This window comes from Camellia sinensis, chromosome 4, assembly GCF_055761805.1.
Source record: "Camellia sinensis isolate YWXY chromosome 4, ASM5576180v1, whole genome shotgun sequence".
NCBI lineage: Eukaryota > Viridiplantae > Streptophyta > Magnoliopsida > Ericales > Theaceae > Camellia > Camellia sinensis.
The window spans coordinates 76,686,353-76,701,800 of NC_138964.1; the positions used below are offsets into that span (position 1 = coordinate 76,686,353).

Below are 15,448 nucleotides of genomic sequence, written 5' to 3' on the forward strand. Positions count from 1 at the left end.
GGGGCGACCCTCTCTCTTTTGGCCTTGTTTGTTTGCATATTTGGCCTTTCCAAGGAGCCTATATTTTCATACTTCCTAGCCTTAGTTCAGGCTATTTTTAGTGACTTTTAGGACCTTCCTAGACTCTTTCTAGGGCTGGTTTGGTCACCTCATGTTTGCCTCTTGCATGTGTAGAATAATCCTCTTCATGGCTTATCAAAGGAGCATGTCATTCTTGCATGTATTGGTCATGTTTCAGTGGGTCTTTGGTCATTCTTTGGCATATCATAGCTCTAACTTTAGCTGGTTTAGTGGCCTCTTGAATGCTTCACATGCTTGTAGTGTAAACCATGCTCACTAGTTTACATTGCATGTTGTTTTGGTCATTGATTCTAGCGTATTTTGGCTATACTTCAAACTGATTTTGTTCATATTTTGGGCTGCCTTACCTCTTTTTTGAGGCCTCTTGGTCAAATGATGCTTGCCATGCATACTTGTAGTGTAATATCCTTGCCTAGCCTTGAGTTTTGGAGCCCCTTGCATGCTTAACTTGAGGTGTTTCCATGTCTTGGCATCATTGAGCATGTTATTTCAGAGCCTATACTTGTGCCATGCTCCCATGTTTTCCACTCTTTAAATGCGTTTGAGAGTTGTGTTTGTATACCTCATTTATGGGCCATTGCATGAGCTTCATTTTTGTGCATTTCAAGCCATCATCTTAGTCCATTTTGCCATTGTTTTGGGCCTGCATAGGGACTATTTGGGGTTGGTTTGTTCATTTGGGCATTGCTTTGCATACCTCTAGTGTAATGCACTTCACTAGTTTCGGTATTTGAGCCATTCAACATGCATAACATGAGTTGTTTGTATGAGTCGGGACCATTTTGTATGTCATTTCAGAGCTAGAACATGTGTTGTTGTATGCCATATTTCATCTTTTCCATGCTTTCATACAGTTGTATCTTGTGCCCTAGGCTTTGAGCCCTTACATCTTGCATGTTTGCATGTGTTTTGTTGCCTCATTTTCATCATGTATGGCCACTGATTTGGGTGTGGCTGAGGCCCATTCATTTTGGTTTAAGTCTATTTTGCATCGAGTATGCCATTGTAGTTCATAGTATTAAGTATGCCGCGTTGTCACATGTTTGATCATTGCATTGCGCATGCCTTGTTCACTTCATTGTGTACGATATTCTTCACATGTGCATTGTGTATGACATATAGTATCATGTGCATTGAGTATGCCATTGTTAGTTTGTAGCATTGCGTATGCTAGTTTGTATATTTGCACGTCATCCTTTGCATGTTTGCATGACTTGGTTGCATCGCCTTAGGATTGCATGCTTGAGGTCGCATTGTGCATGCCATGCTACTTGTTGCATTGTGTTTGGAATAGGAGTTAGTCCAAACACGGGAAATGAGGGACGTTTCATACTCCAAGTGATGAAACGTGCCTCGATTCTCGATCGCCAACACTCTTGACTAACACATGATGGAGTTTAGGCATTTATGTGTTTATATGTGCATTCATTTCACATTGAGTCATGCAATCTGACTCCTCGGCCATCATGCATCGAGATGCGTGATTGGTGGCCCGGGAATCAAGGGATACACTCCCTAGAGCTTATGCAATGACGGGGAGAGTGGTCATGCACACATGTGTTGTAAATACCTTACTTTCTCTCTCTCTTGCCTTTGTTGCAGAAAATGCAGAAACCAGGAGAAGAAACTAGTCGGTCGACCAGGTTTTCTGGCAGGCCGACCACCTTTTCTGGTTTTCACCACCAAGGGTGGTCGATAGGTGGTCTCCAATGCCTATAGCTGGTCGGCAGCCTCCCCCTAGATTCACAGGGTAGAGTTTCATCTCCTTGGAGCTTTGTGCAAGTTTCTGAAATCAATTGCAAACAAAGGCGAGCCGGGGCATCACGATAGATTTCCTGACAAGGCGACTCGAGCATGCATGCATCCTTTATCATTCAAAGCAGAGCTGAGGCAGCCCATTTTACATAGTTTGCATACTAGTTTAGTTAATTTGTTAATTAGCTAGTGTTGTGTAATAATTAGTTAATTCGATTCTGTATTATTTATTCGGACCCTCCGAGAGAGGGCAATATTGTAATAAGTGTGCGTGTGTGTGATGTATGTCTTCCAACCCCATGTCTTTCTCCCTTTTGTTTACCAGCTTATGATGGTTAGTTTAGGGCACGTTTCAATTAGCATCCTTATGCTCGTATGTTTGCATCCATTCATCTGTTTTGCATGCACCGGGCTCGGTGCACCATACTAACTGCATCGTATTTCAATTCCAAGTTGAATACATGTTACCTGTAGCATCTCATATGCCATCTTAGAGTAGCCGAGCCTATCTTAGTTGCATTCTTGCATGTGTTGCATTAGGCATCTCAGCATAATTAGGATTCATGCATGTTTTCTAATTAGCTTTCTTTTTTGGCTCAGAGTACTCGGTGAGTGTTTATGCTTTAGCATCCTCGCATGTGTGTGAGTGACTGCCATGATAGCATGCTTGCCATGAGGCTAACTGATTATGTGATATACCTGCCTGAATGCCTGTGGGAGAAGGTTGGATTATTTAAATTGGAACAATTCATCGATTGCGAGTTTTAAGCCCACTTGAGAGTGGCAAATCACCATGTTTTCTAAGCCCACTTGAGGGTGGCAAAATCCACATTTTAGCCTACTTGCGAGTAGCAAACTGTTTTCAAAAACAAACATGAGATGTTTTATTCCAACTTAGACGATCCAGTCTATACTTGTATGCTGTGCGCATCACGTAGCAATTCTAGGCTAATAAATCGGAATAAGAGCACATATGTTTTCAAAAAACAAGATATCATGTTTAGTAGTGGCCGATCTTTGATCGGGCGAGTGGGGGTGCTCATTGCATGACCTTCCCCAATCGTACTCAAGTTCCCGAGCCGAGGCAACTTTGGTGATGATGGACACGTGGCCTTAGGCACGAGTCAGGATTTCCTAAATTCCCCCAAAATAAAATATTTAGGTGGCAACTCTGTATCTGGCAAAGCAGTCCATGTTTGGCACTTCTTTCTAAAAATCAATTTTTCAAAACGATTTGTCAGATTTGGACTCTTTGGTGATTTATCAATCTCGTATTGCACTTTGCGAGATCAGATTAAGAACCGTGACATTGAGTCCGAACTGTAGTAAGCCCAAATGAACGAAACGGGATTTTTCCCGGGACATTCGGGGACGTCTACAAACACGCTACCTGGACAATTTGTGCAGAATAAAAGTGCTTTGAAGGGTAGTCCACTGGCTTCCAAAGCAGTTGTGGAAAATCTTATGTCTGTGGCGTTGACAAAGAAAGAGTTACAAGAAAACAATGTAGTTTGCGCGGTTTGTAAAGTTAAGATTTTGGTGGAGGAAAAAGTGACAAGGCTACCTTGCCGTCATCATTAACACGGGGACTGCATTGTCCCATGGTTGTGTATTCGTAATATAAGTCATGTTTGTCGGTATGAGTTACCCACAGACGATCTAGATTATGAGCAGAGGAAAACCCAAAGGGGGAGTCTTGATATGCCACAAGATTTTCAGGTCAGATACAATTCTGAACTATTACCATGATATTGTGTTTTCTTTATGTAAATAATATCTTAAGGGGACTTTACATCGTTTTAGTGAAAATGGAGTTTTTGTTGATTTCGTATGTTGTATTGGCAAGATTGTTAAAAGTTAGGCTACTAGATTGGGTTTCTTTGATACAGGCATTGGATGAATTGCTTTCTATGTAAACTAGGTTGTATCCGTGCATATACACCAAAAACTGAATATATGAATCAAATAAGAGCTTATAAGGGTGGGTGGGTGACAATATGATACTATTTGTCTGTTCTATTGCATGTATGATCATTGCTTCATGCTAGTAGTGCTGACCAAATTTCTCAATAGTTTTTAGCTTTTGAAATTTTATGTTCTATAAACATAACCAATAATGTAGCAAGTAGCAATCTTCAACTCAACTAAATGTTTTTAATCTGCTACTTGGGGTTTAGTATACCATACTTTTTTTTTCCGCACTATTTATTTATGGCCATGCTATAGACCATCCTGTATTTCCTGATTGTTCTGATCATCTATGAACAATTTAAACTTTAACTGCAGATCACTCATTCATGTGGCAGAATAATTGATCTTAACTGTATGCTATTAATTATCATGACATGTTATCTTCTTATGCTTCCAACATGTAACTATCAATAGGAACTAGACCTATCAAGGCTTAGTCAATTTGCAAGCCAAAGCACTTGTGTGTTTGCTAGATTTGTGATGGTTGGCTCTCTGGATGTTGCCTTGCCATCAAACGGGCCTTTTGTTCAATTGATTATGAGCGTAACATGCAATATAGTGTGGCCATGTCTAAGAAAATGTTTTGGTTCAATGACAAAACAGTTGATATGTTTTACCAATATTTATAACTATTTTAAATTTTGGTGAATTATGGGTTTGGCTACTTGGGTAACCAAATAAAATTTCATTTTGGCCCATTTCATGTTAATGGTCAAACTAATTTTAACCAGATTTTGATAAAGTCACCAGCTACCTATATGTCCACTGACCATTACAATTGTTAAGGGAATACAGGAAGTAATGAGGGACAATGCAGTCATTTAACACTTTTAATCCAAATCAGCACAAGGGAAAACAAACAAGGGATAAGGTCAGAAAAGGTTATCCTGGACCTCATCCCAAGTCCATAGAAACAACCTCTCTCTAAATGTTCTTAGAATAGTCTCCCATATGAATTGGGACTCAACGGAATGGAGGATCTCCATTATAGAATCCAATGGTTGCTGAAAAACCACCTCAATAAGTATTATGACTTCTTTTTTTTTTTTTAATTTGAAATAATGATAGCTTATTTAGTCATTGGATATGTTATAGAGAGGATCACAATCTAGACTCAACAGTCAACACCTCTCTATTCGGTAATGAAGTCTCATCTATCTAAGCAACCTTAAATGACTGTGGAACTGGCTCAGATTGCATCTTCATTATAGCAATAGCTTATTTAGTGACCACATTCATTGTACTCCCATCATCAATGATGATCTCAAACTTTATCCCAACATTTTGCAAATGTATGGAAAATGCCAAATATTGAGTGTGTGCACTAGGCATTTTGCTTACCAAATATCACAGGCACACCTGGTACCTTCAACTAAAACAAATAAATAAACAAATATCAAAATCACAACTGTACCTGTCCATTAGAGCATTTGTATGTGTGCACTAGCATAGGAGTACTGAGTGTCCATGCACAATGTGGTAATGCACAAAACAGAGAAAGTCTAGTTTAGCATTAGCATCCAAATAAGAATTTCCAGTAATATATATATATATATATTTGACGAAATATATGTATTAAATTTTCAACAATTTTAGGTTCATAATTTGCCTCTACCCCACATTGCATTCTCAAAATGCCTAGTGTTCAGGAAAGAGCATGGCCACATAGATTACCTATTTATTTTAAAGTGATGTTGTGAAGGGCGAAGACGGAAAAAAATTATTTGTGAATCATTTTCCTTTTTTTGTAGGAAACACAAACTGCTTAACATGTAGAGCATAAAATTGTCCATGTGCAATGTTGTCTATCTAAAGAACAAACCAAACCAAAACCAAACCAAGCGATTACGGTTAGGCTTTGGGAATTTTCAAGCGATTTGTGCTTGTTCATAGGTGTGACTGATAGTTGCCAGAACTACTCTGGTTATATCATCCACTTGGAGTTACTTCATTTTTAATGGCATTTCAAGCTTCAAAGTACCTCTTATACATCTGTTATATTCATATATATATATATATATACATATATAAATTGTATTTAAACATCACTAGTCCTGTAACGTGCAGGTCATAGTAGCTAACTTGGTATATCAAATATTCACATATGTTGTCCAATTATTGCAAAATGAGGTATAAAACCCAAATGCATGCATTGATTGAGAAACTAAATGCATTCTCCTACCTGTGCACGACTATAGAGCCTTTCTCTTTACTAGGCTTTGTGTAATTAGACACAACCATGTGTTTTAGTAGAGATCTCCATGTCTTTGGACTCATGTACTAAGCAAAGATCAAGGATCACTATGCATATAAATATACACTTTAAATATATGCATATATTATGAGATCATGTTTTAGTGAATGTTTCACACAAACGATGACTATGAAGTCTCTGCCTTGTTAACCTTTGGATAATTAGATGGAATTTTTAAATTGTATATATTTATTGAATAAGCTTTGTGATGGAGATAATGTTTGAATTGTTAGAATTATTATATCCACTATGGGAAGTTTTCTTTTAAATATGGAGAATCTTTTGTTGGTTGTAGCAAGTGTATAGATAAAGCTTTTTGGAAGATTGTGAGTACTGGATCAATGTGGAGCTTATTTCCTTTTTCTTTTTTTCTTTTTTTATATACCATTTAATTTGCGAGTCATACATCTATTACTATTGGAATTTTTCTGAGTGTGGTACATTGATATTAATAGAATTGTAATGTTGACTGAATATACACGTATGAATGTTGTTGTTTTATTTACAAAATGGTATACCTTTACTTTTTATTGACCTTTTTCATTTTTTGTCCAATTTTACAATCATTTGATGCGCTTATAACCTTGATAAAAAAAATTACTTGACATTATTTTTCTTTTTTCTTTTGTTTAGATGTATGAACTTGTGCACGAAGCTAAATTGTACAGAACTAGTTGACACATGTTACATTTTTTGAAGAGTTATATATTTTTGTATAACTATATATGAAAAATATTTGGGTAGACTACTAGTTATATTTTTTGATAGAAGCGCATTGATAAATATTTAAAACATAATAACAAGTACTTGTTATGTTTTAAATTTGTATGCCATATCAACGTGAATTGGATGATTATATAGATTACATTATATTTTTAATTGGATGATTATGTAGTATGGAATTACTTGTGGATGAAACCTTATAATAGTTGAAGATTTTAATTAAACAGATTGAAGATTGGATGGTTTATGTATTTTGTTAGATGTTCATGATTCAGTTGATTTTGTTGGTTTGAATGATTCTTGCAAATTACAGGTTATATTGAATGAATTTGATGAATTATTATATTTTGATAAACAAAAAGAATTGAATTGTCAACGAAACATTCGTTTTGTTTTTCCTTTTTTGGCGACCAAGTGATTAGTCAAGAAAGAAAAGCAATACTTTTACCAACTAAAGTTGTTAGTCGATGTATCACCACTCACATTTGGCGACCAAAATGTTGGTAGGCGAAAGGGAACATTTGGCGACTAAATAATTAGTCGGTAAAATTATTAATTTTGGCAACCAGAGAGTTTGGTCACGAATAGGTCTATTGTCGACTAAAGTTTTAGTCGGGTAAACATTACTTTTAGCGACTAACAAGTTTGGTTAGGGAAGGTTACTTTTGGCGACTAACATATTTGGTCAAGGAATGGTACAATTAGCGACTAACATATTTAGTTGGGAAAATATCACTTTTGGCGACTAAAGTGTTTTAGCTACAAAAATGGTTTAGTCACGATAAATATATATTTAGCAACCGAAAATTTAGTCGGAAAATAGAATATTTTCCTGACTAAAATTTTTTTTTTGGCTGCTAATTACTGTTCCCGACCCTCCATTGGTGACCAAAGTGGCAACCAAAAAAATTAGTCGCGGAAAACTTTTGAAGACTAAAAATGGACTTTTACCGACTAATTTTTTGGTCGACAAAAGTGCAATTTCTTGTAGTGAGGGGGTCAAGGTAGGAAAGTGGAGTTAGGGAGTAGGAAGAAGCAGGCTAAGAAGGGAGTCGCCAATGGGGCATTGCTAGTTAGAGAAGATGAGGTTGCTAGTAGGAGAAAAAGAGCTGGAGAGGGGGTCACCGATAAGGATATGATGGAGAGGTTAGGTCATGGTGACGGAACAGAGCTAGGTCGTGGTGACGAGAAGGGCGTCTAGGTTGGGGGTTGCCAGAAAGGAAATGAGGATGGTAAGGTGAGGCCTAAAAGTGCTGGGTGGAAGAGGGGCGGTAACGGAGAGACGATGATGGTGGTGGAACGGTGGAGGTGGTAGTCATGGAATAAAAATGTAATAAAAATTAAAATTAAAAGATACGAATAGTTGAAAGTGTGGAGTAAGTGAAATTATCCTAAATTTAGACTAAAGGGCATGAAGCCTATTGGTCATAGGGAAAGTTGATATCTAGAAATTGAGAAAAGAGAATGAACCAGAATGTGAAGGAAGGATTGAGATCTAAAGAATAAAATGTGATAACGATGTATAGATTAAATGTAAGCTATATATTTCTAAATAAATTTATGATTAAAAATTTTAAATTTATAATATTGTTGTTTATTACAATCATACTTGTCTATCATGCTACAAATCCACAAGATGGACCATCATGTTAAAATAAATAAATAAACAAAAATCATGTTATAAATCCTTATTCTAAATGACACCATTACATATGTACAAATATCATGCTACAAATCCTTATTATAAATCACATCATTACATACAAATATAAATATGCGACCTTGGACAATAGTTGAGATGAGTTGCACTTCCATGAATGCTGAAAATAAAGTGATATATAAATTTAATAATTTGTAAAAGATATGATTGACTAATAATTTGAGAACATATAAGAGTGAGAGCCTCCTTAAATTTTCTAATAAATTGTCATATCATTAAATTTAAAAAATTAATTTAATTTTTACACCTGAACAGCACTACTCATGCTGATGTGTTTGTAAAATAGTACTTCCATATATAGCAAGTAGGAAACACCAATAACTTCTATTGAAAAAGACATACAAACTAGCATATCCCTCATAATTTGAATTGAAGGGTATTGTTCATACCCGTGGAGTTCAACATGAGTTTCATTTCGATGATCTAAATTGTTTGTTTTTGTATAACTTTTTGTGTATATAATTAACACACACAATTAGATTAATTTGATGATCGTAATTTATTCAATTTATCACATTTGTGACCATAAAAATAAATTGTTTCTTTTTAAAAATATAATTGTCGTTTATTTTTTCAAAATACAAATATGATATAATTATCAAATCAATCTAATATTATTTTAGAGATGATATACACACACACATACACAAAAAAAAAAAAAAAAAAAAAAATGAAGCATTTTACGGATAGTACCCTCTACTCCTGATTATGGGCGGAAATCCAACTCCAATTGGAAAAAGGCATTGAATGATTAACATGCAATAGAAAGATAGTAAAGATTAAAGTGAGAGAGTGGGAGAGAGAACAAAAACAAGAAGAAATTAAATAATAATAAAAAAAAAAAAAGGGGGTCAGGATATGTATGTCTAAATCTCCAATAAACCATCTTGCTTGGAGGAAGCATTCAAGCTGCTGCTGGAAAGACTCCACTGATCCGAAAATCCCAGAGACGAAACCCCAATATTTCTGCATTTCGCAACAGTTCTTACACTTTCAATCAATTCTTGTGTTCGAGTCTCCTGTGACAGTATCTCCAGTAACTGTCCTGGACTGATAACCAGCTTCACCTTCCAAACTCTACCTCCATTGTTGTACTTGTAGGGTCTGGAGAACACCTCTGTGTATGATCTCTTCAACACGCTTCGACCGTCGCATGACATTCTATAAGGAGTGACTAGTGATTGAGGAGGCACATTGTAACTGCTAGACCTTACATGGCCAACTTGGACAATTTCACCACCACCACCTAGACCTTTGCAGTTGAGTGGGAGGAGATAGTATGATTCTCCTGCTAGAAGGACTTCATGGTGAGCCAATGGTTTCCAGAAAAGATCATGACTCCGGAAGATTCCGTGGCCTGGAAACTCATCTGTGATGCACTCCACCACTATCGGACCCCTGAACTCCATGATCCCGCCGTCCGATCTTACTACTTTTACCACTTCATTCTCCTCTCCTCCTCCCATCCCTCCAAATAGGCAATTGCCCATTTCTTAAATTTTGATGGAATGAAAAAAAAATGGTCTCTTTGTTGGTGGTGGTGTTGTTGTTGTTGGAGGGAAAGAATAAAGAATGCGAGGGAAAGACATGGAGAATGAGGTGTTCGTCGGTGGGATGGGATTATACCTCTTCTTTACGACCAGCCCAAAATTTAAATTAGAAAGAAAAAGGAAGACAAAGTAAAGAGAAAGTAATGTGGGACTGAGCAATATGATATTTGTGAAACCATATAATTGTGTGTTGATTTGTAAGTGTATGGAGCGAAGGGGTCCAACTTGAGTTAGTGATTATCTGGGCCCATCATGCCGAAATTTCCGATGGTTTCGGGAGTTGTTTTATTGTGGCCCCAGTCAAAAGATTGCTTCAGAGTATTAGCCACTTTTTTATTATTATTTATTTATTTATTTATTTTACCATTAGTCCTTTTTACTTTATCTTTCATCATCATGACCTTGGACACATCCTATTAAAGTTATGGTGGAGAATGTAAAAACAAAAATTTATTCCTCAACTTCCACGATGGAGATTATGGGTTGAAATCTCACGTGAATAAAAATATGTGATTTAAGTGTTACAATTGTTCTTTTATAACATAAAATTAGCCTCGATGTTTGGCTAACAAAATTGGGGTTTATATTAATAATTTATTGGGAGGTTATTGAATTTCAAGAGAGGGAGTGAAATATAAAATGGAGCATTTAAAAATGTTCGAACTAATTAGTTAAATTATGAAGTTGATAAGATTTTATTCATCCCTCATTATAATCCTAAGCTAATCTAAATGTGAGATAAGATACACATTTTAAAAGAATTGATGATTCTAACCTTAAAAATATTAATCTATACTATTATAAATTATAAAATATTGTGAGGTAATTGAAGTTGAAATCCAATCCGTTTTTCTCAAATTTTAGATTGATTAGATAATAATATTAAAATTTTAGTCAAAAGTCCCTTAGTATAATTGTGTAGTGTTAAAAGGACAAGTAAATATAATCTAATGCATACAATCCTTTAAAAAAAATTTATTATGGATTAAGGACATGAAAAACATGTCTTTTTATTTTAGAAAATTTTGTCTTTATCTTTCATTACTTTCTCTTCCTCTTTCAACCATCAACATGATAAACTCTCTTGATACATTCATATAGAGAAATTCTATGGCCATACACACTATTGGTTATGAACTTTATATCAATGGTTATGACATATTATGCTATTAGTTGTGACACATTATGATATCAATTGTTCTTACATAATGTTTAGTTATAACTCAACTTTTTTTTTGTTAGGACTCTCATAATATTGATTTATGTCATTTATGATAATTAACCTCATAAATAACATAACTTGAATAGAATAGCATTATACATATACATATAGATGTACTTAAATCTATGCATATCGTCTTCAATATTCCAAGTTGAAAATTCCTATAAGATTGCAAGAGATGGTTTCACAATCGAATCATAGAATTTCGATAATTGTTATAATTCAAACCTTATTTGCTATATTTTGACAATTGTTTGGATTGAAACTTGCGATTAAACCGTCCAGAGATGTGTATTTCATTTGCTTCTATGGATGAAAGACTGAATAATTGTTATAAAAAAAATTACTAAGATTGAAGATTGAACAATGTGTATTTCCTTTGTTATGATTATTTTTATTGAGTCTAATTGAATAACAATTTTTTGTTTGTTGTGTTATATTAACTTTACTTTTGTTCACTCTAGTAATATGTAGCTTAATTTTATTGGTTGATATGCTCTATTTTAGAGTAAAATTTTACTCTAGTTTGATATAGCAACATTTGATTTGTCTTTTGTTTGCTGACTCTATTTTAAATTAATAGTAAAATTTTACTATGTTAATATTATCATTTCAATATTTTAATAAATTTTTTATTCAATATTTCTACTTATAACGGTAACTGTACGGGGAGTAAATATTCTTCACTTCCATACTCCTTGCCTCCGTATTCGTCTCACTCTAAACAGCGTCATCTCTCTTACAAACACAACGGAAGTGAGCTAACCAGTGAGTGTCTCACCGGAAAACCCCTCTGACGATCAAGTCAGTACCCTCAGAGAATATAGAAGAATGAGAGAGTTCTTTGGCTCAAGATTGCTTTCCATTCAGAATGAACTCGTGGGTTTTAAGTAGTGCGTATTATCTCCATCGTCTTGGGGCAAGGATATTATGTTACGTTATTCCCTTACATGCATGTATTTGTCAAAAACAGTACTAACGTGAATAGGTAACTATTTGTCCCCCACTAACTGTTAGGGCACGAGAAACACCCACCTGAGCCATCCTTAACCGAGGTAGCAATAATCCAATTAAGGCCATGACCCTCACCTGCAAGTCATGCAATGTGTTGCCATTCGTCGTGCTGACATTTAGAGCTTGACCGAGCTACCAGCTTGGTTGGCAACATGCAAGTGCTCTGCCCTTGCCTTCAACTATGGCCCAATTCTACTTAGCTCACCACAGCTCGGTAGGCTCAGTTCGGGCCACTTGATGAATACCGCTAACCGAGATAAGGGAGCTTGATTAGCAAACTCAAGTCTATATCTTCAGTTTGGCCCATCTATCCACAAAGCATTGGGCCAATCTCGGCCTATCTTAACTCAACCCTTTTAGCACGACAAAAAATCCCCTCCTAATTGCCCCTTAATCTGGTATGCTTCAGTATGAGCCGGATTACCATAACTAGCTGAGCTTAACTCCATACCCGGTCCACTGATCTACACGGCACAAATCATGCTCTCCAAGGAGCTCGGTGCGAATCTTACGCTTCAAGGAGCACGGTACGCCCTACTGCACTAACGCAACATCTTCTCAGGGGAACACGTATCATCTTGTTATGATGATAGGCGCGATTTCCCAAGAAAATTTTCAAATCTTGGCACCCCTTCGAGTGCAAGGCATATATACGGCCGTCTACTCACTACCTACTTACTACTGTTCATCACCATCTCCAACGGAATACCCAGCACACTAGAGCATCCAGCCTTGATTCCTTGCGTCTTGTGCCCAAATCGAAGCATTTCTCTGTGAGATTCTATATCACCTCCGCCGCTGATGCATCCTTTACCAATTGAAGCTCTAGCCCGTGAATACTTCATCTCCGTAAGTGTTCTCTAACTTCATCTCTGGTTTCACTATGTTATCTGTATATAAAAGATAATAACATAACCAAAACCCACTAAAAACTAGGGTAAACACGAGTTTGCGTCTATTTCTAGTATTAACGACCCCTAACCCTTGGTTTTCCAATGCACAGTTCATCCTCTGGGATGAACAGAGAAAGAATTGGACCAAATCGAGCAAAAAATCACCTTTTAATCCAAAATCATAACCTAGCCGGACAAATTTCAGGTTTGTGACATCTAAGGAAGAAACCGAGCTGCGGACCAAACAAATTTGGAGATCGGGCAACTGAGCTAACATCTGGCTCGTTTGTGTATAGCCGAGCTAAGACCAACCATGCTTATGAAACCGAGCTAGAACTCACCCTATGGCACAACCGAGCTATAATTTGACTCATTTGTCGACCAAGTAAAAACCCAAATCGTCTATGCGACCGAGCTAAAATCCAGCTTAGCTACAAGACTGAGCTAAAATAGTGCTCATGTGTGCAGCCGCGCTATCACTTGCACTTAATTGTGATTTTTCACTATACATAATCGTTAGAGACCAGGCACACCAACACAAAAACTCTCAAAGATTGAGGATTCGCTGCATAATTTGACCAACACACTCTGCCGAGCAAATTACACCGGGTTACGTGGAGCGATATCGCTTCCTAGTAAACAAGCCGAGTGCATTAGCCGAGTTCTGTGACGAGTACGACATTCCAGACGACGTACACTTCGAGCTCGATAAAGAGGGGTTCCTTCTTTAGGGCAGACAAAATTCTTGCCACTCATCGTGCTATCTATCATAGAAAAGGGGATTCGCTTCTTGGTTTAGCCTCTAATGTGCGAGTTCTTAAGAAGCACCGGGTTGTGCCCTATACAAGTATCCACCAACACTTTTAGAATAATCAATGGAGCTATCGAGCTCAATCATTAGCTCGGTTTAAACTTAGGATTGGCAAGATACTGCGCCAACACACGCTTGGTCACACAAGCGATGGATTTAACTGGTACTTAAAGATAAGACCGGGCAAAAAACGTCTAGTAACCGGTACGCCGAATAAAGACCTTCACGATGACGACTTCTTCTGGGTAACAGACAACTATGAAATCGCCGATGTGCTCGATTGGTATATTAGCCAAGACAAGGGCTCAATAAGTAAGCGGAACTCCTTAACCGATCAATTTATGTGGTCTTACATTGCCAAGCTAACAGATTTCTTTTGTAGATATCACCAAGCTGTAAGCATTGTACCCTTTACCCAACGAAGAGGTAGTTAGAACAGTGTTAAGGTACAAGAAATGCGGCTACCACGAACTCCTTGGTTACGTGCCGAGCTACCAGTACTTAGCCAAGCGAAAAAGCAAAGTGATAGACTTCCTTTCAGAGCCATCTCCTCCTCCAGATCCATCCCTTCCAAACATTTCTCTAATCCGATTGACTGAAGAAGAAAAAATAACAAAGAGAAACCAGATCAAGAACCTCATTACTGCCACCTTTTCCGAGCTACCGAGCGGCATTCTACCACCAGTGTTATTTGCCGGGCAAAGTTCAACAATTGTGTTGGCCTTGGTCTCCACCGTTGTCCCATCTAGCCACACAAAATCTCATCAGGCTGGCAAAAGGGCTCACTCAGCTGATCTTTCGGCCGAGCTCATGGCTAAGCTCAAGACTGAGCAGGTTATAGAGGTTGAGGGAATTCCTACCTGGCAATCTAAGTTAAAGCACTGGGGCAAGGACATCCCTAGCCGACACTTCAATCAAGGGAGACAAGGAGCACCTCTTTGCCTTTGATTTGTCCAAGTCCCTGTTCTTGCCAGGTGACATGATCGAGAGCAACCATGTTCCAGACACTTGGATGGTCAAGTCTGCGGTGAAGTCCATGGCCAGGGTAAGTGTTCTTACAAAATTTTGTTAACTGTTTGCTCAGTTTTTTCTTTCTTATCTTTTTCATCTTGCAGGTGATCCAAAAGACCTTCCTTGTGATGGACCGGGTTGTCAATCTTTGGCAAAAAGTGGCTAACACCACCGCTCAATGAAAGTATTTTGAAGCTGAGTTGGGATGAGCCAAACCTTCACTTGAAATGGACAATGACGACAACGCCAAGCTCCTCGGCCAACTTGCCAGCACCGAGTAAGAGAGTGACATAGCGCGTACCAAGTTGAAGCAGCTGAGAAAAAAGAAGGCTGAAGTCGAGAAAGCAACTGAAGACAAGGGCTTCATAGAGGCCAAAGAGAGCTACACCAAAGTAGGTTGCGGCCACCAAGGACATCTTCTTCCAGTCCGGCTACAAGGCAGC

General features: G+C 37.4%; 1 protein-coding gene across 1 annotated transcript; it reads right to left on the bottom strand.

The window, feature by feature from the left end:
- Nucleotides 1–9,370: 9,370 nt before the first annotated feature.
- On the bottom strand, nucleotides 9,371–9,994 carry LOC114260446 (uncharacterized). The gene has a single exon (XM_028200576.2). It carries the CDS (start codon nucleotides 9,992–9,994, stop codon nucleotides 9,371–9,373), a length of 624 nt encoding a protein of 207 aa, XP_028056377.2.
- Nucleotides 9,995–15,448: the final 5,454 nt, after the last annotated feature.